The 27,593-nt window shown below is 46.5% G+C and overlaps 1 protein-coding gene across 1 annotated transcript in view; it reads right to left on the bottom strand.

Annotated features, from left to right (window-relative positions):
* The window catches only part of UTP20 (UTP20 small subunit processome component), a 117,212-nt gene that overhangs the window by 8,722 nt on the left and 80,897 nt on the right, over nt 1–27,593 (bottom strand). The window contains exons 36-52 of the mRNA XM_069095229.1: nt 26,015–26,170; nt 24,368–24,508; nt 23,273–23,410; nt 21,514–21,653; nt 21,184–21,266; nt 17,982–18,271; nt 16,192–16,331; nt 15,105–15,261; nt 13,530–13,628; nt 12,725–12,892; nt 7,451–7,617; nt 5,865–6,006; nt 5,372–5,488; nt 3,370–3,540; nt 2,643–2,774; nt 1,731–1,841; nt 822–901 (exon numbers count right to left, since the gene is read on the bottom strand). Coding sequence (XP_068951330.1) covers nt 822–901; nt 1,731–1,841; nt 2,643–2,774; nt 3,370–3,540; nt 5,372–5,488; nt 5,865–6,006; nt 7,451–7,617; nt 12,725–12,892; nt 13,530–13,628; nt 15,105–15,261; nt 16,192–16,331; nt 17,982–18,271; nt 21,184–21,266; nt 21,514–21,653; nt 23,273–23,410; nt 24,368–24,508; nt 26,015–26,170 — 2,432 coding nt within the window. The remainder of the gene's footprint in view (nt 1–821; nt 902–1,730; nt 1,842–2,642; nt 2,775–3,369; nt 3,541–5,371; nt 5,489–5,864; nt 6,007–7,450; nt 7,618–12,724; nt 12,893–13,529; nt 13,629–15,104; nt 15,262–16,191; nt 16,332–17,981; nt 18,272–21,183; nt 21,267–21,513; nt 21,654–23,272; nt 23,411–24,367; nt 24,509–26,014; nt 26,171–27,593) is intronic.

Here is a 27,593-nt window from a genome sequence, read left to right as displayed (position 1 = left end):
CATTTCCTTAAATATTTTTAATAAAACATCTTCATTTTTAATCCCTTAGACTGTCAGCTGCTTTGTGGCCGTAGCTGTATTTCAGAGTCCCCAAGCCTCAGACTCCTCATCAGTAAAGGCAGGGCAGGGCTGGGCTGGACGGCGGCCACATCCTCTGGCTCTACGATCTCAGGACAAGCTGTCCCTCCGGCAGCTTCAGAGAGCTAACCATTTACATGAATATGGGTCAGTGAGACATCGGTCAGGATAATGAGAAGTGGGCAGCAGAGGTTAGGAAATCATCGACATTTAGTTAAACAAACACAATTCAACTGTGTAATCAGTGATTATCTAGGCTACTTTTCTATGATGGCAAACACGTGGGCTCATGGAAAAAAATTCTAACTCTCCACATCCCACTAATTAAGATAAAGCAAGGCTTATCACACCAGACCTCAAAGTAATTTAGAGAGCAAAAGCCTTATGAGACCAAACAAGAAAGTCAAGGAGAACAGGATGGACTCCTTGGAGATTTATAAGATATTACACTGTTGGCCTTTTTAGGTAGGACAGCTCACTTGGATGGAAGGAAGCCCACTGCCAATGAAGGCAGTGTAGCCCAGTGGAAAGAACCTAATGCCGGGGTCAGAGCACCTGGGCTCCATACCCACACTGGATGCTGATCTCTACAGGGCCTTGGGTAAGTCTTTTCTTATATAGCCTCCTTGATAAAAGGAGGGGATTGGACTGGGTGGTTCCTGGGGGGCTGATGGCTCCAGACCTAGCACCCCAAGATCTTCCCAGCAGCTGCAGTCTTGTTTCAGGCCTCTGCCCTAACTTACTTCAGCTGAGCCAGCATGAACTCCAAGTTGGATTTCAGTTTGGAACCAATAGGGTAGTCAAGAATGTATTTCAGATAAACCTGGGGAAAAAAAAAAAGAAAAAAATAGAAATGGGTCCCTCCCCACATACATGTCCTACTGTCTGGGCTCTGGAAGGTGATGCTAGCTGAACACAAGTGCAAGGAGGGCCTGGTGACCCTGCAGTGTAGAGACCCAGCGATGGGTCACTGTCTGACCCCTTCACCCTAAGTCTGGGCTGTAGGTGGTTGGGAGTGAGGCAGGGCAGGGCAGGAAGAACTGTCTTGGGCAAGGGTCTGCTTCAGCAGAAGGCCTCTAGCTGCTCATCCAATGGAGAGCCGAGGCTCTCCCTCCTCTTACACAAATTCGTGTCTCTTCTTTTACTCATCTGAAGGTCTGCCCCCCGACAAGGGAGTCTTTGGCTCTCCTTTTGTGTCTTAGTCATGGTGACTGAGCTTCCTACGACTCTTGAGTTCTATCTCCTCTCTGTTCCCTCTTGACAATGTAGCCAAGAAAATTATGTCTGAGATGTGTCCTGTCCCTTTCTCCTTCCCCTCTCATCTGGAGATTTATACTATCAATGCATTTAAGGAGTTTTCACAAATGTAGGCACTGATCAGGGTTCTCAAGAATGAAAAAGCAGCTCTCCATCCTCACTCAATCTTACATACTTGTGCCTGTACAAAGTCAACATACAAGGTTCCTCTCATTATCTAAGAGACACTCTAATTATTCAGGAACCACTCTGCTGGCTGGGGAGTGAAAAGGCTGATGTCACGTTCCCACTGGCCATCAGATAACACCTTGGTTATCTCTCTACCAAAAAACAAAGCAAAAAAAAAAAATCACACCCAAACCAAGAACAAATGATGAGAACTCTTCAGAACAAACCTGTCTACATTGCACTCTGACAGGTTCACTTTGTCCAGTAATTGCAAACTGGGAGACTTTCTTCATGACATCATCGATTTCTGGGACCATCAATTTTCTTGATAAAATGGCCTAAAATATAATAGAACAAACAGATGCATTTCATTTGCAACTTCACTACTGAGGGAGGAAAGCCCACACACTTGTTATTTTTAGACTCATTTAAAAAAACCCTAAAGAATTTAAGATTCTATCTGTTTCAATAAGATAACAAAAGAAAAATAATATAATTTAGTTTTACTGAACAATCCATATTATAATCTAGGATTATGCTACTGGGTGACTAAAATATCCATAGCTTTTGCCCTGGAAATTCCACAAACAGGAAGGTATCTCAAGGAGATCAAAGATGGAAAAAATGACCCCACATGCACCAAATATTTACAGCAATCCTTCACTGTGTTAGCAAAGAACCGGGAACAAAGTCAATGCTCATCAACTGGGAAATGACCCAAGAAACTGTCATATGTGAATGTCACCAAGTCTCACTACACTGTAAGAAGCAAGGGGTGTGCTTGCCAGAGAAGCAGGGAAAACGCTGGCTGGGGCTCTGCTTATGTGCATGCCACATTCTGAGGGAGTCAGAGTCCCTGCCTCTCTGAGTTGTCAGCCTGGCCTGCCATGTGCCTGCCTCACTCTGTGAGGGAGTCAGAGTCCCTGCCTCTCTGAGCTGTCGGCCTGGCCAGACGGATCAGAGCAGATGGAAGCCTAAGACCTCCAGGCGACCAGCTTTCCAAAGCTCTTAAGCTGCTCAAACAGCACATCTGAGAAGTGGAAAGCAATGCTAGTTACAGAGTTTGTCCAAGCATTAACCTCCTAGCCATGAGCATCATCCTAAATCAGACAATTTCCCAGCGCCTGGGGCTGGCGCACCTTCAGGAGACCAAAGGCAGTAGCCTGTCGTGATGAGTCATAGATGTCCTCCTCGGCATAGGCCAGCAGGACTTGGAGCTGCTTCTCTGTGATCTTGTAGGACTTGACCTTCTTCACCAGGATGGTAACACACTGAAAAGGAAAACCCAATTACACCGGAGTTAACAGTGCACCTCACAAATCAATGTGGTGACAACCACTTATTCCGGGTCTTACAGGCCTCTGTGCTAAGCACCAAGCGCACAGAGAGAGGCAGAATCAGTCCCTGTCAAAGAGCTCCAACAACAGAAACAAAGACGATGCACACATGGAACAGATGGGGGGTGGGGTTGGAAGGCTGGGGGGGAGGCGGTGTCCTGTCAGGCGACAGAGTCACATGTGAGGAGCAGCAATCATGCCAGGGTACAAGCAGGGGAGCAAAGACGGGAAACAGGGAACCGGACTGGGAGGGCCTTGAAGGCCCAGCACAACCACCACAAAAACATTGGCTTTCAGATAAGGGAAGATGCAAGGACGTGGGGAGAAGGGCAGAGTAAAGTGGTGGGTGAACCGCTCGACCTTGACGAGGCTGTTTCCTCGGCCACAATACACAGAGGTTAGGCAAAATCCTCTGAGTTTCCTCTGTTCTTACAACAGCACCTTTTCTGCACAGGCCGCGTGGCCGAGAGCCCCTTCTTTGAACAGCACAGACCCTGCTGGCCCCCCTGCTGTTTTCATCCCCCCTCACCTTGAAGCAGTTGACAACCAGGTGGAAGTTCTGGCCTTTGGCAGCCCCAAGCCGGGCATAGTCTTTGAGCAGGAGGAAGAGCTGCTTCGTAAGCTTCTCCGAGTTCTTGACGATGGAAGGCAGGGGGAACTTCAGAACCCAGATGAGAGACTGTAGAGCACCCGTGATGACCTGGAGACAAAATTCAGGTTGGAGGGAAACAAACACAAGCCTGGGGCAACATCAGCCTAGAGAAAAAGCCCCTTCATCTCTCGCTGCAGAGTGTCCCAGATGCTCCTCCTGCACAGGCCAGTCAAGGAGGGGGCTCCCTGACTGTCACCACTGAGGTGTGCCCTGCAGGAGAGCTGGGGGCTGGTCAGGCCAGCATCTTTAAAACATCTGCCCTGAGGACTTTGCTGTGTCCTAAGAACCCAGCAAGCGTGCTGACCTGTCAAGACCTAGGAAACACTTCTAGAAGCACGGCCTCCTGCCAGGGCTTCCCCCCCCCTTTCACTGATGTCCCTCTGGCCACCCTTCCTGCAGGACCATGGGAAGGCACCTCTCCAGCTCTCAGTCTGCTTGGTCTGGAGGGACTGTGACTGCCAGTGCAGCTCTCAGTTCTATGATGCTAAGCCAGGAATCCTGAAGCCATAGGGCAGCTCCTCAGACCACTTTTGTCTCAGTCTGCCCCAATCTGACAGCAAGAATATTGCTCTCCACCAATGGCAGTAGAAATGCACAGGAAGTGTGTGATAAACACCTGAAGCCACAATCTGCGTCCAAAGCCCCACCATCTTGTGCTACTGAGGGAGCACGTTCATTGTCCTTGGGAAGGCAGCAACCTAGAGATAATGCCTGTTTGGTGTGTGTGTAAAAGCCCCTTCCAGAAGACGTGCAAAGCTACTGAACTGACCCATCTGGAACCTCACTGACAGAGGGCAAGATTAATGAGGAGCTAACCACATTTTGCTATGGGGCTGACTTCAGGCCCCAAGCAAACAGCAGCACAGGCAAAAAGCCGAGAAAACAAAGGCTCCCGAGAAGGGCCCTCACAGGACTCCAGCTTGTCACTATCTGTACACGAATCAACTGAGAAATCAGAACCCTCTCCCTCCTTTCTGGGTCCAGGGGTAGGGACACCCCCTGGCTCTGCAGGGTTTCCTTCCTCTGTTTGCAGTCTTTTGAGGATTCTTATGTGCATAAGGGAAGCCTCCCTGGGAAAGGCTCAGAGACAAGGCTGACAGAAGAGCATTAAATACCACTTGTTAGATTCTTAGAATTCCTCTGTATGATATAAATTTAAGGAAAAGTAATAACAGCTACTACAGCAACAGAAGCGCTTGGCTCTGAAAACAGCACTAGCAGTGGGAAGTCTGATGTGACTAAGAGAAGTCAGTTTGGAGTCAGGAAAGCTCAGCTTCAGAGCCTGGCACTATTGATGGGCAGGCCCTGTGGGTGTAGCCCTGGTAAGCCCCTCATGCATTCTGGGCCTCAGTTTCCTCTTCTGTAAAACAAAGAGGTTGGGCTTGAGGAGGCCTAAGATTGATCCCATGGTCTCTATCAGGCAGCATGATTCAATGTTCCTGTCATTGCAGCTTGCTGCTAGTGACTGGAAATCCCCAAATAGAAGCTCGTAGGCCTCTTGGGAGCATCTGGTCTTGGTGCTGGGCTAAGGCACAAAGACTGAAAGGGGCAGAAGCTCGGCTGCCTCCATATGTGAGCAGAGTAAAAACACTTCTGCTCCCGGCTCAGGAATTTGGAGCAGAGTGATGCAGTGTGGGTTGAGATGGGCGTAGAGGGTTGAGGATGGAGCTGTTGGGGCACCTGCCCCCCCCAACACCAACCCCTGCCCCCATTAGGCAGCGTGGCCAGTGGACAGACTTGGAATCTGTGTGGAGGTCCCAGGCCACCTCACCACTCACTCCTGCAGCACCCAGCCTCAGTTTCCAGGTGGACTCTAAGGTCCCTTTGGCTCTGCACCTCTGACCCTAGGACCCGCGTGGGGATTTCAAGTCTGCCTCACCTTGGCATCTCTGGACTTGAGGCAATCAATGAGCAGCGGCGTGAAAGGGTCCAACATCTCAAGCACATGCTCGTCGGAGGAGTTGACCTTAGACCGCTTCAGGCTCATGTGCAACAACTACAGGAGGAAAAGACCTTGGTTTAGGAAGAGCCACGGGGCTGAGGAGGATGGACCTGGTGAGGGTCACTAAACATCCTGCTACTGGGGCCCTAGATGGAGGAGCAAGAGGCTGCCCGCCAAGCCAGGGAGCTGTCTCTGAGGAACTGGCTCTGGGGTGGGAGAGACACCTGGGAAATACTGGTGATAGAAAACCCACATCTACCAGCAAAGCCTATTTTGGAAAAATTGCCACCCCAGTAGCCTGCACAGTTATCCAGGCTGCCCCTGTTCCTGCTTCAAGAAATGCTGCATCAATGGGATCAAACACCAGGTGAGAGGGGGTGTGCCCTGCCGGCCAGCCTGCAGAACGATATACCTGGGCAAGAGCACTTACCCGGAGCCCAGACTCGACGAAAATATGCATGTTGGTTCTTCGGCTCACGGAGGCTTTCTGCCCTCCTCGGCTGGGGGTGGGCGGGAGCAGGAGGCAGCTCTTGGGGGGCAGGCGTGGATCTGGAGGAAGCTCAGCTTGGATCCTACAGACACACAACCAAGGAGAGAAGGAAGAAGGTGGAGAACAAGCTCAGTTTACCCCTTGGCATCAGGCAGCTGGGAGAGCTGAGCATCAGGCTTATTTGCTCACCGGTCTCCCTCCCTCCCTCATTCCTGCGCTTTACAAAGGAGGCCCAGAGGACAGAGTCCAGCTTCCTATCAAAGGGAGCACCATGGGCAATGCACAGTTGGTAAAAGTCAGGCCCTATCATGACAATTAGGAAAGGCACTAGGTTGTTCAGGGGTCACCCCAACCAATTTAAAACAACAGGTCAACACTTTTCACTTTTTTCCATTTCTTTTTTTTTTTTTTGCGGAGGGCAATTGGGGTTAAGTGACTTGCCCAAAGTCATATGGCTTGTGTGTGTGTGTGTGTGTGTGTGTGTGTGTGAGTGAAGTGTCTGAGGCTAGATCCAAACCCTGGGCCAGTGCTCTATCCACTGTGCCACCGAGCCACCCCTCACTTTCTTCCATTTCTGCAAATAGCTATTTCACTAACAAACCCAGAGAAAAACACATAATGCATAAATGCAACAAACATACATATAACACTAAAAATGCCCATTGGCACAATTGTGCGTGCATGCACGCGCACACACGCACACGCGCACACTCTCTCTCTCTCTCTCTCTCTCTCTCTCTCTCTCTCTCTCTCTCCCTCCTCATCCAGACTTTTCCTCCAGACGGTTTTTGGAGACACATTTTAAATGATCCTTGAGATCACCACATGGAAGATCCAGGAGTGCCTCTGAAACCATCAGGCCCGGGGTAAGAAAAGGAGAACTGTGGTTTCATACACAGTTCCTTTTCAGGTGCTCTGCTATGCAAGTAAAAATGGTGGGTTTTTGGGGTGTTTAAGTTCAAAATGAAAGAAAAACAGAGATGAAGAAACTGAAGCCTAGACTCAATGAAGGAACTTTGCCAAGGCCCATAGGGAGCACACAATGGGGTGGATCTGAACCCAGGGCCCCCACAGGCAGAACTGGGCCCTTCTAAGCTGCTGGGATAAGCTACGTGGTGATTTAAGTGTTTCATGAATTCCAGAAAGAAAATTTTACAATGAAGTATCCCATTTAGCAAAACCACAAACAAACCATACAGTAACAGTAAGTCATATGATTCTGTGAGGAAATTTCTTAAAAAAAGGAAAAAGCCAGGGGCTCCGATGTCTTCCCTTGTTTTCTCTCTATAAAAACACTGTTGTGGGGGACGGCTCTCTGTGAGGGGGAAGGGAGACAAAATGAGGAGGACTACAACTATGTGAAAGACCAAAGACAGCAATAAAAGCTTTATTTTACAAGAGTGAGGTGCTCACGGTTCTGTTCCTTTTCCCCCTAAGAAGTAGTCATTTTTGCATAGTTAGAGGGAATACTAGTCACACAGCTTTTCGGAAGAGCATGGATCACAAGGAGCCCCATTCCCACTTACTTTTCCTTTTCTGTTAACAGAGGGAGGTTTTCACTGACCAGCCCGTAGCTGAGCAGCAGGATGGCCTCTGCGGTCATGTCTTCATTCGCGATCAGGCCTGCTACAATGCGGCGTAAGGCTTCGTGCACTTTCCGGGCCAGCTTCAGGCTGGTGGTGCTCTGTAAAACCTGCAGGAAGTGTGAAATGCTGTATTAGCAGAGGTCAAACAGGGAAAGTGGCTGATCTGGCCGTGTAGTACAGGGTCTCTACCACAGGACGCTACTGGCTGGGAGGGCTGAAAAAGATCTGTGGCCATTTACCTTGGACAAGAAGGGGATACTCAAAGCCACCAGGCAAAGACCCCAGTGACAGGGAGCCTACTACCTGCAATGGCTTCGGTCTCATCTAATCCCTCCTCTGTGACAGGCAAGTCTTTTTGCACATTATTTAAAGTAATAAAATAGCATTTTATGTTTTTTCACTGACTTTCCTCCAGTGAAGGAGCCACTTACTATCCTCTTCACAAACCTTTATTAACTATACCTATGAACAAGCAGTGAAGGCGATTGTGCCTACTTGTCCCGTGTGATATGTAGTCACGTGTGTGCCATGAAAGCCACCCCAGCACCAGGAGCCAGAGGGTCAGCCTGGTAGCAGGAAGACCCGGTTTATACCCTATTCTCAGAAGCAGACTGGCCTCCAGACACCCCTAAGACTGTGAGCTGGGAGGGACACACAAGGCCACCCATCTAATGTAAAACCTTGCAGTGCGAGGGGGCTCAGTCACTTGGGATCTGCCTCAGATCTCTATGCACAATCTGTTCCCTGGCCCCTCACTACAAGAAGCACATGATGTGGCCCAGCCTTTCCCCTGTCATGCCCCTCACTACCTGCTCAATACTCTGTCCTGTCTACCCCTGCCATCCCCTGATCCAGAATCCTCTATACCCAAAACAGGCAGGCTAGACTCCTCTAGATTCTGTGACAATTAACAGGCTGCTCTTTTCAGGCAACATAAGAGAGGAGATCCCCCAGAAGAGCCTGTGCAGGACACACCTTAGCAGGCAAACACCAGGCCCTCTCCAGCTTCTGAAGCATGAAGCCAGCCCAGAACCAGAAGGCCTACCATCCCAACCTGGAACAAATGGCAGTCAGGAGGCACCACCTCCAGGAAGCACCCCCCACGCACTCCCTCCCCCTACCTTGGCCTGACTCCAGTGGGCAGCATTACTTACCACAGCACCTCTCCCCTTGCTGTCCCCGCCTCTCCTTCCAGGCTCCCTTGGGCATCTCCAGAGGAGATGCCTGGCCATAAACAAATCAAATGATGGGGCCTGATGCTTTTGGCATTACCACTCTTTCGTGAATTTTAGTTGAGACCTCAATGATATAATAATAATTCATGAAACAGCACTGGGGGGCGGGGGGGAGGGGCAGGCGGAATCAAGATGGCAGAGTTGAAACGGGACTTCCATGGGACTCTGGCTCCCACCTCCCCCAATTCATGTTAAAGGGGACTCTGAAAAACTTTGGAGCTACAGAACCCACAAAATGACACAAAGAAGCTAACCTCCTGCTGAGAACAGCCTGACAGGATGGCAGGAATTGGCCAGCACAGTGCTCTGGGAACCAAGCCCAGCCTCACACCGATGGTTTTAGCCCCAGAGCGGGCCTGACCAACCACTGGCTGGAGGGACTCCAGATCACCAGCAGCTGTGGCCGTTTCCAGAATTATCAGCACACAGATGCTAAGGACAAAGTGAGAGGTCAGTGCAGTGTGGACTTTGGGATCCAGTAGTTGGGAGTACATCGGCCTCTTCCCCCAGGGCGAGAAGCTGTTGAGGAGCCATGGCCATGCAGCCGCCCCGATGTGGCAGCTTCAGCTCCTGGACTGCAGACTGTGGGGGGACCAAGTGACCAGTCTGAGGGGTAATCGCTCTTGCTTTAACCTGCTTGGATCTGGACTGCGTTCTAGGGTGGAGGTGCTGGGGTGTGTGACCAGCTTGCCAGAGCATGTGAAAGCTTCAGAAAGGGCACCCAACTAATACCTCCGGCAACTGAGAAAACCCTAGCATTTGGGACAGAAGCTCCCCTGTCTGGTAGCAGAGTCCTACTATGGCAAAAAGCCCAAAAGTCAAGTAATTGAGTGGCAAAATGAGCAGGCAAAGGAAGCAAAGCAAACATAAGAATCCAACATTAGACTCCTATTTTGGGTACAAAAAGGATCAAAGCATGGAACAGGAGGAAGACAGTGAAGTCAGAACTCCTGCACCAAAAGCTTCAAAGAAAAAGACAAGCTGGTTACAGGCCATAGAGGACCTTAAGAAGCAAATAATAGAAGTGGAGGAAAAATTAGGAAGAGAAATGAGAATGATGCAAGAAAAATCATGAAATGAGAGTCAACAGCCTGACTGAAGAAAATAACACCTTAAAAAAACACACTAACTCAAATGGCAAAAGAGGCTCAAGAGGGCAATGAGGAGAAGAATGCCTTAAAAAGCCACATTTGCCAGATGGAAAAAGAATCTCAAAAGCTCAGTGAAGAGAATCATTCCTTCAGAATTAGACTGGAGCAAATGTAAGCTAATGATTTTATGAGAAATCAAGATGCTGTTAAACAGATCCAAAAAATGAAAGAATAGAAGGCAATGTGAAATATCTCATGGGAAAAACCACTGACCTGGAAAATAGATCCAGGAGAGATAAGTTAAAAATTATTGGACTACCTGAAAGCCATGATCAAAGAAAGAACCTAGAAATCATCCTCCAAGAAATTCTCAAGGAAAACTGCCCTGATGTTTTAGAACCAGAGGGCAAAACAAGAGGCTGAAAGAATCCATCAATCACCTCCTGAAAAAGATCCCAAAAGAAAACTCCTAGGAATATTACAGCCAGGTTCTGGAATTCCCAGATCAAGGAGAGAATATCATAAGCATCCAGGAAGAAACAATTTGAATATTGTGGAAACACAAACAGGATAACACAGGATCTGGCAGCTTCTACACTGAGGGATCAAAGGGCTTTGGAATATGATATTCTGGAGGTCAAAGGAGCTGGGATTAAAACCAAGAATCATCTACCCAGAAAAACTGAATATCATGTTTCAGGGGAAAATATGGTCATTCAGTGGAATAGAGGACTTTCAAGCATTCTAGATGAAAAAAACAGAGCTGAATAGAAAATTTGACATTCAGATACAAGAAGCATGAGAAGCTTGAGAAGATAAACAGGGAAAAGAAATCATAAGGAATTTATGTTGAACTATTTACATTCCTATATGGAAAAACAATAATTGTAACTGATAAAACTTTTCTCAGTATGAAAATAGTTGAAGGGAATAGAAATATATATATATATATATATATATAGTTGAAGGGAATAGAAATATATATGTCTACATAGGAGAGTATATGGGCATATGAATACATATGTGAATGTATGTATATAAGTTTACAGGTATACATAGTTAGAGGGCACAGGACCAATTTAATAGGAAAGGATAATACTTAAAAGGTGAAATTAAGAGGTGAGAGGGGAATATAATGAGAGGAGATGGGGAGAGACAGAATGGGGTAAACTATCTCATACAGAAGAGTCAAGGGAAAATGGTTACAATGGAGGGGAAGAACAGAAAGGCATAAGGGAATGGGTCCACCTTATACTCATTGAATTTGGTCAGGGAGGGAATGACATACACACTAAATAGGGTATCTCACCCTACAAGAGAGTAGGGGGGAAGGGGATGAGAGGGGAGGGCAGGCTCGGGGGGGGGGGGGAGGGAAGTTGGAAGCACCCACTTTTGAAAAGGGACAGGATCAAAGTAGAGAATTGAACAAGTGGGAGGTGGGATAGGAGGGAGGGAAATATAGTCAGTCTTTTACAATATATCTACTATGTTAATGTTTTACATTAGCTACACATGTACAACCTATACTGAACTGCTTATCTTCCCAGTAAGGGTGGGTGATAAGGGAGAAAGGGAATGAATCTGGAATTCAAAGTTTTAAAATCAAATGTTTAAAAATATATAAATATAATTATTAATACTATCTTATGTAATTGGGGAATAAGATATACAGGCACTGGGGCATAGAGATCCACCACGCCCTACTGGAAAAGTAGAAGGGGTTATAGGAGAAGATATGGGAGAGAGCAGATTGGAGGAGCGGATATCCTGTGGGACCGCTATTTTGGGGTGGTGGGCAGGGAAAAAACGGGAAAAAAATCTGTAACTCAAAGTCTGGTGGAAATGAACGCTGTAAACCAGAAGTTAATAAAGCATTTGAAAAAAAAATAAGAAATAGCACTGGAAAATTGGCGTCAGAGTTCTGAAAGCATAAAAAGAGGAGCAAAATGGAGGGCTGTGGAACAGAAAGCCTCAATGGGCAGCTGTCCAAGTGCTGGGGAAAGAGGGACAAAGGGCTCAAGGGCTATGACGCAGATGGAGAATTGTGGCAACAGTGAAGAAGAGTAAGAGGGCAAGGGGCTCCCTCTCTAGGGGTCACGGTGGGCACTTCCACCGCCGGCCGGCCCCTCAAGTCCGAAATGGCAAGAGGCTGGAAGACTGGTGCAGCTGGATCGGTGTGCCCGACCTCAGGGGGTCCGCTCTCCACACTGAGGTCGGACGCTCCACTTCGTCTGCTGCATTTCCTTCCTCTCAAAGGGCCTTCTCCTGTTCTCTGCCTCTCAGTTGGGCCTGTGCTCACTATCTCTCTCCACTGATGGCACAGCCTGCACCCGTGACTTTGGTCACATACACAGGATGGGCCTTCTCTGCCTTAAAGGGGAATAAGTTCTGGTGTAAGGGAATGAGTGCTGGTCTGCGGGTCAGAGGACCAGGGTGGGGATGTCAACTGTCTCTAAGCACTTTTCTCCTCTACAAAATGAGAGTGTTGGAACAACTGAGCCCTGAGGTCCCTTCTCGCTCTATCCCTATGATCCTATGATTTCTTAGGAGCCTCAATTTCAGCCATGTAAAATGAAAGGACTGCACTAAATGACCTTGTTGGAGATGGCAGGGTGGTGTACTGGATAGAGCCAGTTAAACCCAAGTTCACAACTCTCTATAGGCACTGGCTAGCCTTCAGAACCTGGGCCTCGGTTTCCTCCTTTGCACAAGGAGGAGGTTGCATCCAATGGCTTCTAAAGTTCCTTCCAGCCCTAAATTCATGATCAGATGATTTCGAAGGGCCCTCCTGATCCTAAGAACTAGCACTGGGAGCTGGTGGCAGTCACCAAAGACACTGAGCACAGATGGAGGAGCAGAGCCCACCCTCGAGTGTTTGGAGCCCTCACCTCTTTCAGGGGAAGGATAAGCTTGGTGACCTGATCCTTCCCGACAAACTTGCCGAGAATTTCGTAAGAATCATAGCTTTTGCTTCGCCGGGCCTCCATGACCTTGGAGATGATCCCCTTTACCTCCTTCTCCTCGGCAACACTGCCAAACAGCTCGTGATTAAAGACCTGGTGGGAGAGAAAGCATGGTGACAAGAGGCCAAGGCCTGCGGAGAAGGGGCAGCCCAAAGGCTGACACCTAACAGGATGTGAGTCAGGAAAATGTGCCCCTGGGTTTACTGATGAGCAGAGGGATAGGGCAGCGGTTGTGGGATGGACAGAGCTGACCTCAGAGCAGACAACCCACCACCCAGAACTCTATTCTGGACTCCCTCTGTCCATCCAGGACGCTAGCACACTAGGAAGGGACCAGAGAACAAGGAAATCTCCACCTGCTAACGTGTGCTTAATCCTTGTGAAAGGAGGGAACTGAGGAAACACAGCCCTGGTTTTATAAGGCTAGCTGCTCTTGTTGCTGTTTACTATCAAGCTTATTTTAAAATTGTTTCAGATCACTTTCAGACTTGTGGCCACAGTCTATTTGTACAGGATATGACCCAAAGCTACAACTCACAATCTCCTGACCTGAGGACCAAGATGCCCAGGCCCAGCTTCTGGCCTCTGCCCAACCCCACCCTGCCCCCAGCCCATTTCAGGGTGGTTGTTTCTTCAGTCTTAACCGCAAGAGAAACTAACATCATGGAGAGGTTGAGCCTGAATTTTTATCTTAAAGCCCAAAGTTATTTAAAAAGTGAAAGGCTTTTACCCCAATCATGATGTCCAAGCAAGGATCCAATTCTCCAACTTTCAGGCTGCCTGCAAGACCTTTCAGCAAGATGTAAATAGTGAATGTAAGCACGTGAACCTGGAGGGATGTGAGTCAGGAGACAGGGTGGTTAGCTACCGCTCTGGTGGAAAAGTCGTTAGAGAAAGTCAGAAAAGTTCCAAGAAACCCCTGCATTGTGGGGAGCAGACTGGCAGGACTGTGGATTCAGAATTGAGTTGTTCAGACTCTCAGCCTCTTTTCAAAATGTAATAACCTACTCAAGGGGGAGATGAGCTGTGCTCGGGTTAACACTGGGAAATCTACAGACTGTTTATCCCTGAAACACTGGAAAAAACACTGGTCCTACAGTTAGAGAACTTGGGGGATGAAGGAATTCAATTGATTCTGAGTCATTTCAAAACTGATCCTCCTCTGATCACTGCCCCATTCTGGGTGACCACTCAAGCCATCCTTCTTTGTACCTCTGCCTAGGAGCTAAGACAAGCTCACTTCTCCGGCTTGCCATCATTCTCATCTGGCCACAAGGAAATCTGTTCTCCATGAGGGACATGGGGGGACACTAGGGAATCTGGCCACCATCTCTGACCTTCCAGGAACCTCAAACAATGAACTTTTCTTGGTTCCCTCTGAGCTGGTTAACAAGAAAACTTGTTATCCCTCATACCATTGGCTCCTAAAAAAATTCATCTATTTGTTATCACTGAAGGCCTTAAAGCTGAGCAGGCACATTTCCACAAGATACACTCTCTATCCTTCTTGCCTCTCCTTGTACAGTTAAGGAGGGGTTCATCTCCCTCCCAGGAGCCAGGGAGGTTGCTCTCCTTGGTTTAGCCTAAATGGCCTCAGGACACAGATGGGCCCCCTAAATCAATCACTCCTCTAAGGTAAAAAGAGGGGTTTGCTAGCCTCACCTGAGTGTCAGCCTGAGAAACCCAACCACCATACTGTCCTCTCCCCCATGTCGCTGCCAACTGTATTACTTTAGTCACCTACCCTGTTCTGTTCTTTAGTCTATGCTTATAAAATGGAGCTGCACAATCTCCTCTGGGTCACTGGCCTACCTGAGGTCATCATTTGACCCGCTTTGTTAACAAGTGGCACCCTGCTAATAAAATTAAAAGCTCGGCTTTCTGTGCCTCAGTTTATCTTTATTAAATTCTATCAAGACAGTGGCCATACCATGGAAACTCCCCAGGCTCCACTTTCTCTCACCTTATAGAACTTAACAATGTAAATATATGAGCACACACACAAAAATAATACTGATGACAATAACACTACCTAACCTTATATGGTGCCTACTGTGTGCCAAGCACTCTGCTAAGGGCTTTACAAATACTCTTTTATTTGATCCTCCAAACAACCCTGTGAGAGAGGGGTTCTTCTTATCCAGCTGAGGAAACTAAGGCAAACAGGTTAAGTGACCTGCCCAAGGTCACAGTACGTGTCTGAGGCTGGGTCTGAATTCAGGGCTTGCAGACTCCAGGCCCAATTCTCTATTCATTGTGGGGCCTCCTAGTTACCCATTAAAAACTGAAAGTCTGTTCACTTTACCTGATATCCACGAACAAGGGTGGTCTGTAATTCTTTTAAAATGTATTGCAGATAATGCACCCCCAACGTCTCTATTATTTTTGTGAGGGTATTGCGTGAAACATCACGGATTTCCTGGGCTCTATTCCTTAGGAGGGTACACACTTTCAGCAAAATGCTATTAAAAAATAACAGAAGAAAAAAACAATCAAATAAACAGAAAAAGTAAATGACTTTCCTTGTGTAAACCCATCTCTCCCCATTAGGAAGCACAGTGAATTGTGCACGCATTATTAACATCTGATGAGGAAGAGCAAGAAGGAAGACCAAGGAAACAATCAAGCAGCTCCTTTGTACTGTGATGGGGCTAGTCAAAAATTAACAACAGGCCCTGCCCTCAAGGGACTTAAAAATTACTGAGGGAAACAATCTGTACACAACTGAGCAGCACAAACTAGACAGAAAGTGTCTCCTGGGGGAGGCTCCACCAGCTGGGAAAACCAGGAAGGGCCCTGGGCATAAGTTGTTACTAGAAGGAAGCTAATCACATATGCAGACTTTTGAAGCTTCCAGGGTACTTTACATGCCCTGTTGCATTTACACTTTGTGAGCCAGGAAAGGAAGTAGGTCCTCTGGGGTTAGTGTTGTTGTTGGTCTTTTCGACTGGACCTGTGATACCATTAATGTAGGGAATTCCCATAGAGAGACACCCTCCCTCCCAATAAACAAAGCAGATTTGTACCTGCTCTGTGACTTACAATCCAAAGGTACTGTCATGCTTGGAGTGAGGAGACCTGAGTTCAAGTCTCACCTCCAACATCTATAGGCTATGTGACCTAGGCAAGCTTCTTAAACTTTATGGGCCTCAGTTTTCTGGTATAACCAAACTAAAGTCCCTACCTCTTAGAAAGTTGCCCTGGACACTAAAGAGTTGAATGGCTACAGCTATTACATGGCCAAAGGCCCAATCTGAACCCAGGCTTTCCTCCAAGTCCAGTCCCCTCTACAAACAAGGATGCTCATGATCTAGGTAAAAGGTTCTTTTTCCATCAGTGGCCTGAGGACAGGAAGCCCATTTCTGGGCTGACTGGGCAGGTGGCCTACACACCTCGGCAGATTTGCTTCCATGACTCCTTGGGGTAGGGACTGCATGAGTTTGACCATAGCAAAGGCCAATGGGATCCGAACGATCTCTTCGTCATTGACGACCTTGGACTTGATGAGTTTGTGCTCTTCCTCCCTTTTCGTCTGTAAGAAAAGTTCAGATTAGCCTCAGACAGAAACTAACCAGTTGGTGACGGCATCTTAGAAACAACACCACCCCAGGCTGGAAGGGAGAGCACTTTGGAGGGTCCATTACTTTGATGGCTCAGTTCGCTTCCCTTATGCCTATCCAGCATTTCTCAAGGGCCTCCTCCAAGAGCTGTGGACCGAGGCCCCAAGCAGACTGTTAACAACATGACCAGGTCACGCATCTGGCCGCAATGGTAGAGGGAAAGGCTGTGGGGTTGACAGCTCTTCTGTACCCCCCCAGTAAATACAGAAAGATGATCCCACTGAAAAAACAATGAAGAAAAACCAAAAAAGCAGTGTGAAGTCCTGCTGTCCAGCCCAGAACTGCAAAAAAGGGCTAGACAACAGAGTAAGGAACTGACGGTCACAGAGAGACCTAGAAAACAGGTGAGAATCATCCAGTTCCCTGGAAACCGTGACCAAGCAAAAAAGCTGAGAACTTTCTGTAGCTCAAGCAAAAACTGTTTGAAGACTTGCCAGGTCTCTTAGAAGTAGAGGACAAAGTGAAAAACCAAAACAATCCACTCATCGCTTCCTAAAGCCCCAAACTTGAAAACCCTCATGGACATCACACGCCAAATCCAAAGCTTTCAAGTCAAAGATACACCATCTGCCTGTCACTTGGAGTTGTTGGGAACACTAGGAAGTGACGTGCCTGCACAGGGTAGCAGAGATGTCTGAGACAACACGTAAACCCAGGTCATCCTCACTCAAAGTCTGGGATTCCATCCATACCCTGCTGCCTGTATAAAAAGCATGAGCATGGGGGCAGCTGGGTGGTGCAGTGAATAGAGCACTGGCCCTGGAGTCAGGAGGACCCGAGTTCAAAGTCAGCCTCAGACACTTAACACAAAAAACTAGCCGTGTGACCTTAGGCAAGTCACTTAACCCCAATTGCCTACCCTCCCCCTTCCAAAAAGAAAAAAAAAAAGCATGAGCATGGACACCTGGCATTTCAAAGGCATTTTTGCTCCCTTCCATAAACAGAGCCAAAACCTGATCTATTTGTCATAATAATCAAAGATAATCACTAGAATCACAGAATATTAACGATGGAAGGGACCTCAGATTCTCCATCTCATCCTGCCCCAATTTATAGGGACAGTAGGGAGCTGAATGAGGAATATTGTGATTAGAAAAGGGGGTAAAAAGAGATCCAAAGTCACTTCTGAGACCATGGTACAGCCCTATCACAAGGAACAGAAAGGTGAAGCAAGTGCTAGACTGGGAGTGGACAAAACTGGGTTTATAACCCACCCGGGAAACTGACTGGCTCTACAGTCTCTGGACTTCAGAACATCTGTGTTTGACCTGAAGGTCTCTAAGCCCCCTCCAGTTTCCCTATCTAAATCCTATCCTAAGTAATCCAATTATCAGTGGTGATGAATGATGATTTGGCTGCTCCTTGATCCCAGCAGGCTAAAAAAGATAAATTACATTTAGGAAAATAACTGGCCAAGAACAGATTCCTAGGTGAATTCAGGACCCTACAGGTCTGCAGGCTTGGATGCAAACACAAAAGGAGAAAAGGTGTGCCTGGTGACAGCTTCAAGACTGAGCACCAGAGCTGTGGAGGCCAGCCACCACTCCCTTCCCCACACACACCGTAGCAGAAAGGCATTTGTGAAGCTTGGGCAGGATGCTGCTGGTGATGGTTTTGTGAATCTGCTTGATCAAATTCTCCAGCTCTGCTCTGCTCTTTGGGAGGCCAGAAAAGACCTGGGCGCTGTCCTTAGGCTCAGCAGCAGACGACTCTGGGACTGGCCCCGGGAGGTCCTTGGCAGCCTCAGACAAATTCTTTCTCCTCTCTTCTTCCTCTTTCTCCTTCTCTTCTTCACTGGGGTGATCCAGTTCCATGGCTTCATGCTCTGCTGGCACATCCACTTCCATGTCATCTGTATCCATAAAAGAGAGGAAAAACAGCCCCAGAAAAAATTAGCCAGGCATGGTGACAGTGTAGCTTACACTCAGAGAAAGAAAAAACACTGGCAACTATAAGTTCTACATAGGAATTCTCTTGATCTGGAGGACTTTAATGGCTTTGCAGAAGATTTCATTCACTGAAGAAAATCTGGTCAAGGAGAGCTAGATGGGACATAGCCTCCTCCTTTTTCAGACAAGGAAACCAAGGCCCAGAGAAGTTATTTACAGTGACTTTAAGTAACTTAAAGGATCATATAACTTAAAGGATCAAATAACTTAAAGGATCATAACTTAAAGGATCATGTCTAAAAAGACACCTTAGAGCACATGCATCTCATTCAGGCTCCACAGTCTACAGATGAGAAAACAGAGACCCATGGAGATTAAGTGACTTGCCCTAAGGTCCCACCACAAGGAAATACCAACGGTCCTTCTTACTAAAATTCCACAGCCTTAGGATGACCAAGACCTTACCTTCTACCTTGCAGGCTCATTACTGTTAATCCATGTGATATCACAGGAGGGCACTGAAAACATGACCCACCATCAAGAAGAATGGTGCCTCTCCAGCCTGACTCCCAAGGCACGGGCCTACCAAAGAACCATGTCCCTTTGGGGGACTCTTTAGTGGTAACTCACTGCTTTGCCTCCCTTAGCCATATAATAATGAGAATAATAAAGTTCCCAACAGGAATTTCTTTAGGGGTATGAGAAATTAGCTACAACCCCCAAATATCTGTATACCCACCAAATTTCAAGAGTTACAGCAACTTCTATAATAAAGCAGGAGGGGCTGCAATGGTGCATTGGAGAGGGTGATAGATTAGGAATCAGAGGGTCTGGTTTTGAGTCCCAGCTTACTGACATATGTGCTTATGTTCTTGGAACCTCCGTCTCTTCAATTGCAAAAGGAAGAATACAGATCAGACCATTTCTAAATTGGTTCTCAGCTTGAAAATCCTGGGATTTTCAATCCAGGGATCATCACCCTACTAGTAACACTTATGCCATGCTTTAAGGCTGTCAGAGCTTCACTACCATGACCTCTCTTGACCCCCATGATACTAGGAAGAAGGTGATATTATCATTATCTCCACTGAAAGATGAGGAAAACAACGGTCAAGGATTTAGGAACTTGGCCTTTGGTCAACAATAAGTAAAAGTTAGGATTCATAGGATCATAGATTTGACAGCTGGAAGAGATCTCCGTGGTCATTTAATCCAACCTCCTCGTTGTACAGACAAGGACAATGAGGCCAGGGGGAAAGGAGGAGGAAGGGAGAAGCGATGTGTCCAAGCTCACGTGGGTACTGGGTGCTCTGACTCTAGAGCTGGGCTCCTTCCACTCCACTCCACTGCTTCATGACATCAGACAATTAGTAAATAGAGCTACCAAAGGAAACGGCTTCAGGCAAACAAGCAAATTATTTCATTCACTGCATGAATAATACCGGTAATAGGAAAAACAAGAAGAGGAAAAAACATTTGTATAATGCTTTTTAGATTTGCCAAGTATTCATATGTATTTTTACCTCATTTGATCCTACTAACAACTTTGGAAGGTGGACATGAGAAGCATTATTGCACGCAGATTACAGGTGAGGAAACGGAGGTTCACTGAAACTAAAGGACTTGCCTGTAACCAAACCCCAGCACTCTTCACTGGAGCACCGTGCCCTTGGGTGTCTGGGTGCCGGTGCAATCTTGGGTCCTGCCTGAGCACAGGACAAGGTGTATGCGCTGTCCACCTCCCACACATCTGGCTCCCAATGACAAAGCCCCTTGGTCACACAGCACTACCATGCTCACTAAGAAGGACAGACGGTTATGGGTGGAGGACACCTGGCTCACATTGCTGCCCTATTCTGAAAGATGGGAAACTTAAGACCAGGGACAAGAAGACTAACTCCACATCACACAGCTAGTGAGTGATACAGCCAGGATCAGAACCCCTGGTCTAGGGTTCCTTTAAAATGAATGAAACAGCACTTCTTGATATTTCATTAAGTGAAACCAAACTTTCCCCATGACTGAGGATGCCAAAAAACAATTAGCCAATTTTTAACCTCTAACCCAGTTCTTAACCACAAAGACCAACAAGAAGGAAGAGCGACACATGAGTTTGATCTCCATTAACATGGTATGTTGTTCAGTCCTTTCGGTTGTGTCTGACTCTCCTTGACCCCATTTGGGGTTTTCTTGGCAGAGATCCTGGGGTGGTTTGCCATTTCCTTTTTCAGCTCATTTTATAGATGAGGAAACTGAGACAAAGTGAGGGTAAAGTGACTTGCCCAGGGTCACACAGCTAGTCAGTGTCTGAGAATAGATTTGAACACAGGAAGATGAGTCTTCCTGACTCTAGGCCCAGCCCAGCACTCTACGCACTGTGCTACCTAGCTGACCGTCCAACTAGTGAGTTAATACTAACTTTGTTTTAGAAGTTGAGGATCTCTGAGATTAGTAGGAAAGCCACAACCACTTACAAGTATACGTATGTGTCTCTCCCATTTAAATTTAGAACCTCTTTACCTAATTCCTGTTTAATGCCATGACATAAATCGTTTTATTGTTGATACTGATAATTATAACAATAATGAAATGAGCTGGAGAAGGAAAGGTCAAACGACTCCTGTATCTTTGCCAAGAAATCTCCAAACAGGGTGTGAAGAGTTTGATACAACTGAAAGTGATTGAACAACAATATGGAATGTAAACTCCCCAAGGGCAAGCAATAACTTTTGTTACTGTTTTTGTATCCAAAGGCAGACACAGAACAAGTCTTCCATAAATGCTAAATGTGGAACTGAATAAGTGATCAACACATGGTAGTAAATTACAAGAAACATGAAAATTTGGTAAAAAGTTGTAAAAGAAAAAAACTTACTTTCTTCATTCTGTATTTTTTCCATTTGCTTCTCGAGAGTTTCATGGTCAAAATGGAAAGCTTCTAATACTGTGACTAACAAGCTATCAAAAAAAAGAGAAACAAGTACAGTTATTAGCTTAATTTAGGTTACTTTATTGTTTAAAAAATGTAATATTAAGAGGAGAGGGTCTAACTTCAAACTTTATTGGGTTTATTTCTACTTTACTTAAATATGCATAATATACACTGATTATGATAATCCCCAAATAACAAATTTCAATTACTAAAAGATATCAGTGAAAGAGTTTTAAAAATGGGTTTGCATAATGAAAACATGGGTGACCATACCTGACACCCAACTTCTGATTGATCTGTCCAGTGTGTAAAACGTGAATGAAATATTTCAAGTAATACATATATCCTGGCCAGGAGAGATGCCTGCAAATAGCCCCAATCAGCTCCATGGAAGCTGTCGTTATGTTTTCATGCTACACAACAAAACAAGAAAAGAGTCAGCTCAAGTAACATTCCTTTATTAAGCACCTACTATGCACAGGGAACAGTACAGGGCAACACCACAGAAAGACAAACAATAATAAACATTCTTGCCTTCAGGGAGCCTCCATTCCTTTGGGGGCCACGACATACACACAGATAAGGGTAGAAGAAATAATTTGAGGAGAGAGGGAGCAGCACCAACAGCTCAGTGGGTCAGCAGAGGAGGATATGGAGGTGGGCCTGTAGAAAGCTAAGGACTCTCAGAGACAGACACAGGTGGGGACTACTGCCTGGGCAAAGGCAGAGGTGGGGGACAGAAGCAAGAGACAAACCAAGGAATCTGCAGGCCTGTGTACGGGGGGGAATGTGCCAAGACCTCTGAGCTTCCCAGTACATTTAACAGCTGAGGGGGTAGTGGGAATGAACGCACTCCAGACAGGAAAGACAATCCAAAGTATAGTCATTCAGAGAAGGCATTGCAATGAGGACGACCCCAGTGCAATGGCAAGGACCACAGGCAACAGGCCCAGAGCAAGGAGACCCAAGGTACATGGAGGCCTGTGCAGACACCTAGAGAAGGTCTGTCCAGTCTGGGGCCCTCCTCTTAGTTACCACTCACATCAATTTGTTTTTTCATACCTAAAATACTACCTGCTGCTTATTCAGGTAATTCATTATTTTTAAATATCCAGAAAAGAATTACAGCACTTTTTAATGACAGAGCTAAGAAGCTATGAAAGCTCTAGTCCAGGGGTTCTTGATCTGGGTATGTGAACTTATTCTTTTAAAATATTTTGATAACTGTATTTTGCTACAGTTGGTTTCCTTTATAATCTAATGCATGTTATTTTATGCATTTAAAATATCATTAAAAGAGAGCTATAGGCTTCACCAGATTACAAAAGGGGTTCATGACACAAAAAGTTAAGAAACCTGACCTTGGTCCTACCCATACAAGATATATCCTTTACCACCCACCCCTCAAGGTTGAAATCTGCATAGATTTTGCTCCTAACTCCTGATTTCATCTCAGATTCCCTGGCTTCAGGAATCTGAAATATTTTGATCTCTACTCCTGCAGCCCCACTTTGTCTGGTACTTTATGTCATTTGATGTAAGCCCTACAAACTACAAGGTATTCCCCTCCCTTTTTACAAAGGCACCCAAAACAGAGAAAAAGAGCAGACTAAAATCTCCATGCTTCTTTCTTATTTAAATCTTCAACACTCCCTCACAATGACCAAAAGACTATGCCAGGTCTGAGTCCAAGGTAGCAAGGGGCTGTGGAAAGAGGCAGAACACCTCTGTGAGAGGATCTATCATACAAGGGGGGATGAAAGGACCTTTGGGATGTTCAGGTTCAACCCTCACATGTTACAGAGAAGTAGAGAGAAGCTTCAGTTCTTAGAACAGGTAGGAGACACAGACACGCGTGCACACGTGCGCATGTTGGTTCCCCATTCAAATATAAACTCCTCAGGTGGGCTTTCACCTTTGCCACTTCATCCACATACCCAAGAGTGGCCTGTGGCTCATCACAGGTGTTTGACCAATGAAGAAATCCTTAGTAAGCTCACATAGATGCTTTCTCTCCTTTATAAACACTTACTTTAAGCATCTTCTCATCAAAGATTGGCGTTGTGGCATAGGGCATGATGTAATTCTGGAGAGACTTGGAAGATAGAACAATCTTGCCCTCTGTCAGACGCTTGCCTAGTTTCTTCAAAGCTCTGGCTCTTCTGTGGATCTAAAAAGACATTGAAAGTTCAATTAGATGGGTAAGAAACTCACATGGAAAATGAGTGCCCACAGTGGACTCTCCCACTCCCATCCTACGTTGGGGGGAGGCTGTTTAGGACTCCTCTCTCTAAGAGTGCTAAGCAGAGAACCCTCTGCTGCACCGGCCTGGGATGCCACAGCCCAAAGCCCTTAGAGCGTATCCTCAGTGGGATCCTTCAGACCTAGATGTGCAGGAGGGAGGGAGCTCAAAGGGGACACTGAAGTCCCAAGATCCCTGTGAAGGGACACAGATGTGGAGCTGGGAGGGCCTCGGGGACCATGGTGTCCAACTCCTTCATTTCACAGATGGGGAACTCGGGTCTAACATGCAGTGACTTAAGCTCCTGACATGACAGATGACAGAGAGCTGAAAGGAATACAAGAGGCTATCTCATCTTTTTACAAATGAAGAAACTGAGGGAGTTTCTCAGACAATATGTAAGAGAAATGTTAGATAACTACTAATATCTGCTTATAACTGGACAAGACTGTTCTCTGAATTGCTTCCATCAGGGATAAAATGGGGATAAGGCTTCTTTGTGTTACCAACCTCACAAGTTGTACAGTAAAAATCCCTTAGAAATCTTGTATGATGTAAATGAATTCTATTTTTTGGACTAAACCTGGAATGGCTTAGATATGATAAGTCCCTTTTCGGGTGCAAAGATGCACCATCTTTGAGGTTACATTTCTTTCCCAGGTCACACAGCCTTTACAGGCCCAAAGGAGGACAGGTCTTTCTGTGGCCAAGGCAATCTCCTGGTCCTTGCACCCCCCTGCCTCTACGACACCACCAAAAAGTCCAACAGACAGAAGCAGCTGTTTGTACTTACTCTACAGTAAAGATGAGATCCAATGAAACCTAGACTTTGGGAACCACTTAATTATAGTGTTAATGGGGGAGGAAAGCAGAGGTGGTGCTTACCTGAATGTGTTTCATGTTCTCAAAAAAGTCCATTTCAGGATCATTGAAGTCACTAAGCTGAACCAAGTCTTTAAATTCTGGGTGGTTTGGGAAGGTTTGAATTAAACAGGAAAGTAGAGTTGTGTATTCTTGCTGGATACTCTGCAAATATCAAATTGAGGGAGAGAAAACCCCCCCAAACATATTGCTTTTTAAAATAGAAAAAACTCCTTGATGTCTAAAATATTAGTGTAACTGCCACCTGTAATGGGAATGTAAATTTTAAAGATCTTCCCTGCCCCTAGGCTAAAGTGCACCTGGAGCCTGGGGTGGGAGGCTTGTTTTTCAGTAGATACTTCTTGATTGGCCAGTGAGTCAATAAGGTTGTTACATTCTCTGAGCCAGGAGAAGGGTATATAAACCCTGATTTGAGGCTTTGTTTTGGGACTCACTTTGAGAAATGTTCTGTGATTTGATCAGATGAAACTCTGGGCTAGCCCCTGTCCAGAGACCCCCGGCTTCGAAACCCAGATGTTGTTTGGTATGAATGTAATGGTTGGACAGTTTGGAAATCTGTCTACTTGATCTGTTTTTGTCTTGATAATTCTGTCTGTATACTTTGAAGTTCGGGGTGCTGACCTTTTTCCCCTGAACTAGGTGAACGATACATATCTGACTGATTAAAGTAAGCTTGTTAACATTTTGAGTTGCTTTCCTTTATCGAAGCAGATCCAAGAACCTGTGTTAGCAGCCACCCTGGGGACGCTGGGGTGCTTGCTGCTACACCACCCCAATCCACAATAGATAAAAGGTCAATGCATTTGAGCAGCTAATTTTGAAAAGAATGCAAATTACTAATAATCACTAGAAATAATGCTCAAGATCTCACTAATATAATCAGAGATACAAATAACAGCAACATGGAGGCACTCAACCAAGCAGTGGCAAAAACAATGCGATGACCCCAAATGCTGGTGAGGCTGAGAACAAATAGATACATTTATTAACTCTGGGGAGAAATGCCCACTTAGGGCAACTCTCTAGAGGGCAGTCTCAAAATAAACTGCCAAAGACGAAGCACAATTATTTACAATGATTCTACAGCTGGAAATGGCCCCTGAAAGTGTCATCACACTCACACACACTCACAGACACACACACACTCACAGACACACACACACACACACACACAGACACACTCAGAGACACACACTCAGAGACACAGAGACACACACTCACAGACACACACTCACAAACAAGCAGACACACACACACTCACATACACACACGTCCAAGACCCTCACAGTAGCAAAGATCTGCACCCAAGCCCTGAGGAAAGGAAAGCTCCACTGCCATGTGATTGCCAGGCAGGAGGAACACAAGCAAACCCAGGAACACCTTCTGAGAGAACTCCCAAAGGAAGCAGCAGACAGTGGGATGAATACACATGAACCACAACCATCAGAGAGGAAGAACTGAGAGGAATGACTAGCAGAGTGTGCTTCATGCACTGAAGTTAATTTACAAATGTAAATCTTTATGAAGGAACTTGAACCACCAACACTGACAGAAAGCCACACTGAATGACGAGCATCACTGATGCCAGAGCACGCAGCAGCTCTCGAAGTAAGAGCTCCTGCGCTGTCCCAGGCAATCCCACTCCCCCACCTCGGTTGGACTCTTGAGGCCCTTCCTCAGGTTCTCCAAGAGGATGCAATGAATGACTTCTCGGTACTGCGCCTCACTGACGTCCGGGGCTGAAAGCCGATGGATGATGCTTGTCAGGCAGAGGCTGGCACTGTCACTCAGGGCCATGTCTTTCAGCTGAGGAGAAGAAGGGGTGAACATCAGTCGTAAAACAAGCATGCTGGGCTAACCACTGCGTCTGACCATGTAAAGGGGACCACAGGAGGTTCTACTTTCTAACAGGAAATGACCAACTCCATGGACTCAGGAGATCAGAAGGCCTGCACCTGAATTCTGAACCGGGGTGAGGCAGCACTGAATGACAGCCACGCAGCACCATGCACACAGAGATTTGACTCTCACAGAAGTCCCCATACTCCTCCTAGCTTCAGGGGGACAAGACCATGAACAACTGGACTGATTGAAGAAACACAATGTAGGGTAGTGACACCCTGGACAGTGTTTGTGAATCTGAGAAATGCTAGGAGATGCAGTTTTTCATCAGTCTTCCAAAAACTCTGTGTGTATGTGTGTGTATTTTGGGGGTATTCATATTCCCCTTTTCATTTCTAAAATCCTAATTAATGAAAATTGAGTTTGAATGATTAGGAGAGAATGGGACCAAACCCTCGACCTGTCCTGGCCAGGGAACTTCCCTCTCCTGATATATGCTGGCACCTCCTCTGCAGTGGGGGGTTTGGGGGGCAAGTGTCTGGGGCTTGCCAGGAACCCTGAGCTTTAACCCCCTTGCAAAGCCTCACAGAGGCCCAGGTCTTTCTGGCTCTGAGGCCCACCTAACCATCTCACAGGAGCTCTGCAGGAGCATGGGGGGAAAGGTCTTCTGGATGGTAAGTTTCCTGAGGTGTTTTTCTTGCTTTTTTACTCACAGCAGGAACTCAGTAAGACTACAATGAACAAAATAAAATAATTGTTCCATGGAATAAGGAATGAAATCCTAAAAAGACAGTGATAAACCAAACAACATCCATGGAAGATGCACATGGTCAAGCAGGAGAGGCCCTGGAATGGAAGCCCAAGAAGCTGCACCGACCCCCCCAGGTTTCCTCTGTTAGGAAGCACAATGCAGCTGTCGGCCCAGAAGGCCTCACAGGCCTCCTCCTGCTCCAAGCCCTCCATCCTCGGCGCATCTTTCTCAGGGAAGGCCAGCACCTCCCTTCTGGGGCCCCCACAACTTCCCCACTCTAGACACCAACCAAATTCTCTAGCCTCTAACCCACTTTTCCATACTTCTCTCCATTCTTTTGTTCACAAAGTACTGGAGGTGAAGCCTGGAAGAGCCCCCCAGGACAACATTCTACATGGAGCTTTCCCTGCTCGCCCAAGGCAATGACAACATTCTCCCCCACCCATCACACAGGACACACTGCTTTACAACATCCTAAAGCCTTACAAGAACACAGGGTAATAGATGGGAAGCTGGGAAGGGCCACAGAGGCAGCTATCCAGCCCAACCCCCTAGACTGAAATTTGAGAAAACAGACACCTATGGGAGTTAAGGGGCTTGTCCAAGGTCAAAAGTGTCCTAAACATCCAAAGAAGG

The sequence above is a fragment of the Petaurus breviceps genome, unplaced genomic scaffold, assembly GCF_028583685.1.
Source record: "Petaurus breviceps papuanus isolate PSGF00001 unplaced genomic scaffold, PetGlider_PUasm1.0 225, whole genome shotgun sequence".
In the NCBI taxonomy this organism is placed as follows: Eukaryota; Metazoa; Chordata; class Mammalia; order Diprotodontia; family Petauridae; genus Petaurus; species Petaurus breviceps.
This window is presented reverse-complemented; position numbering and strand designations above follow the sequence as displayed.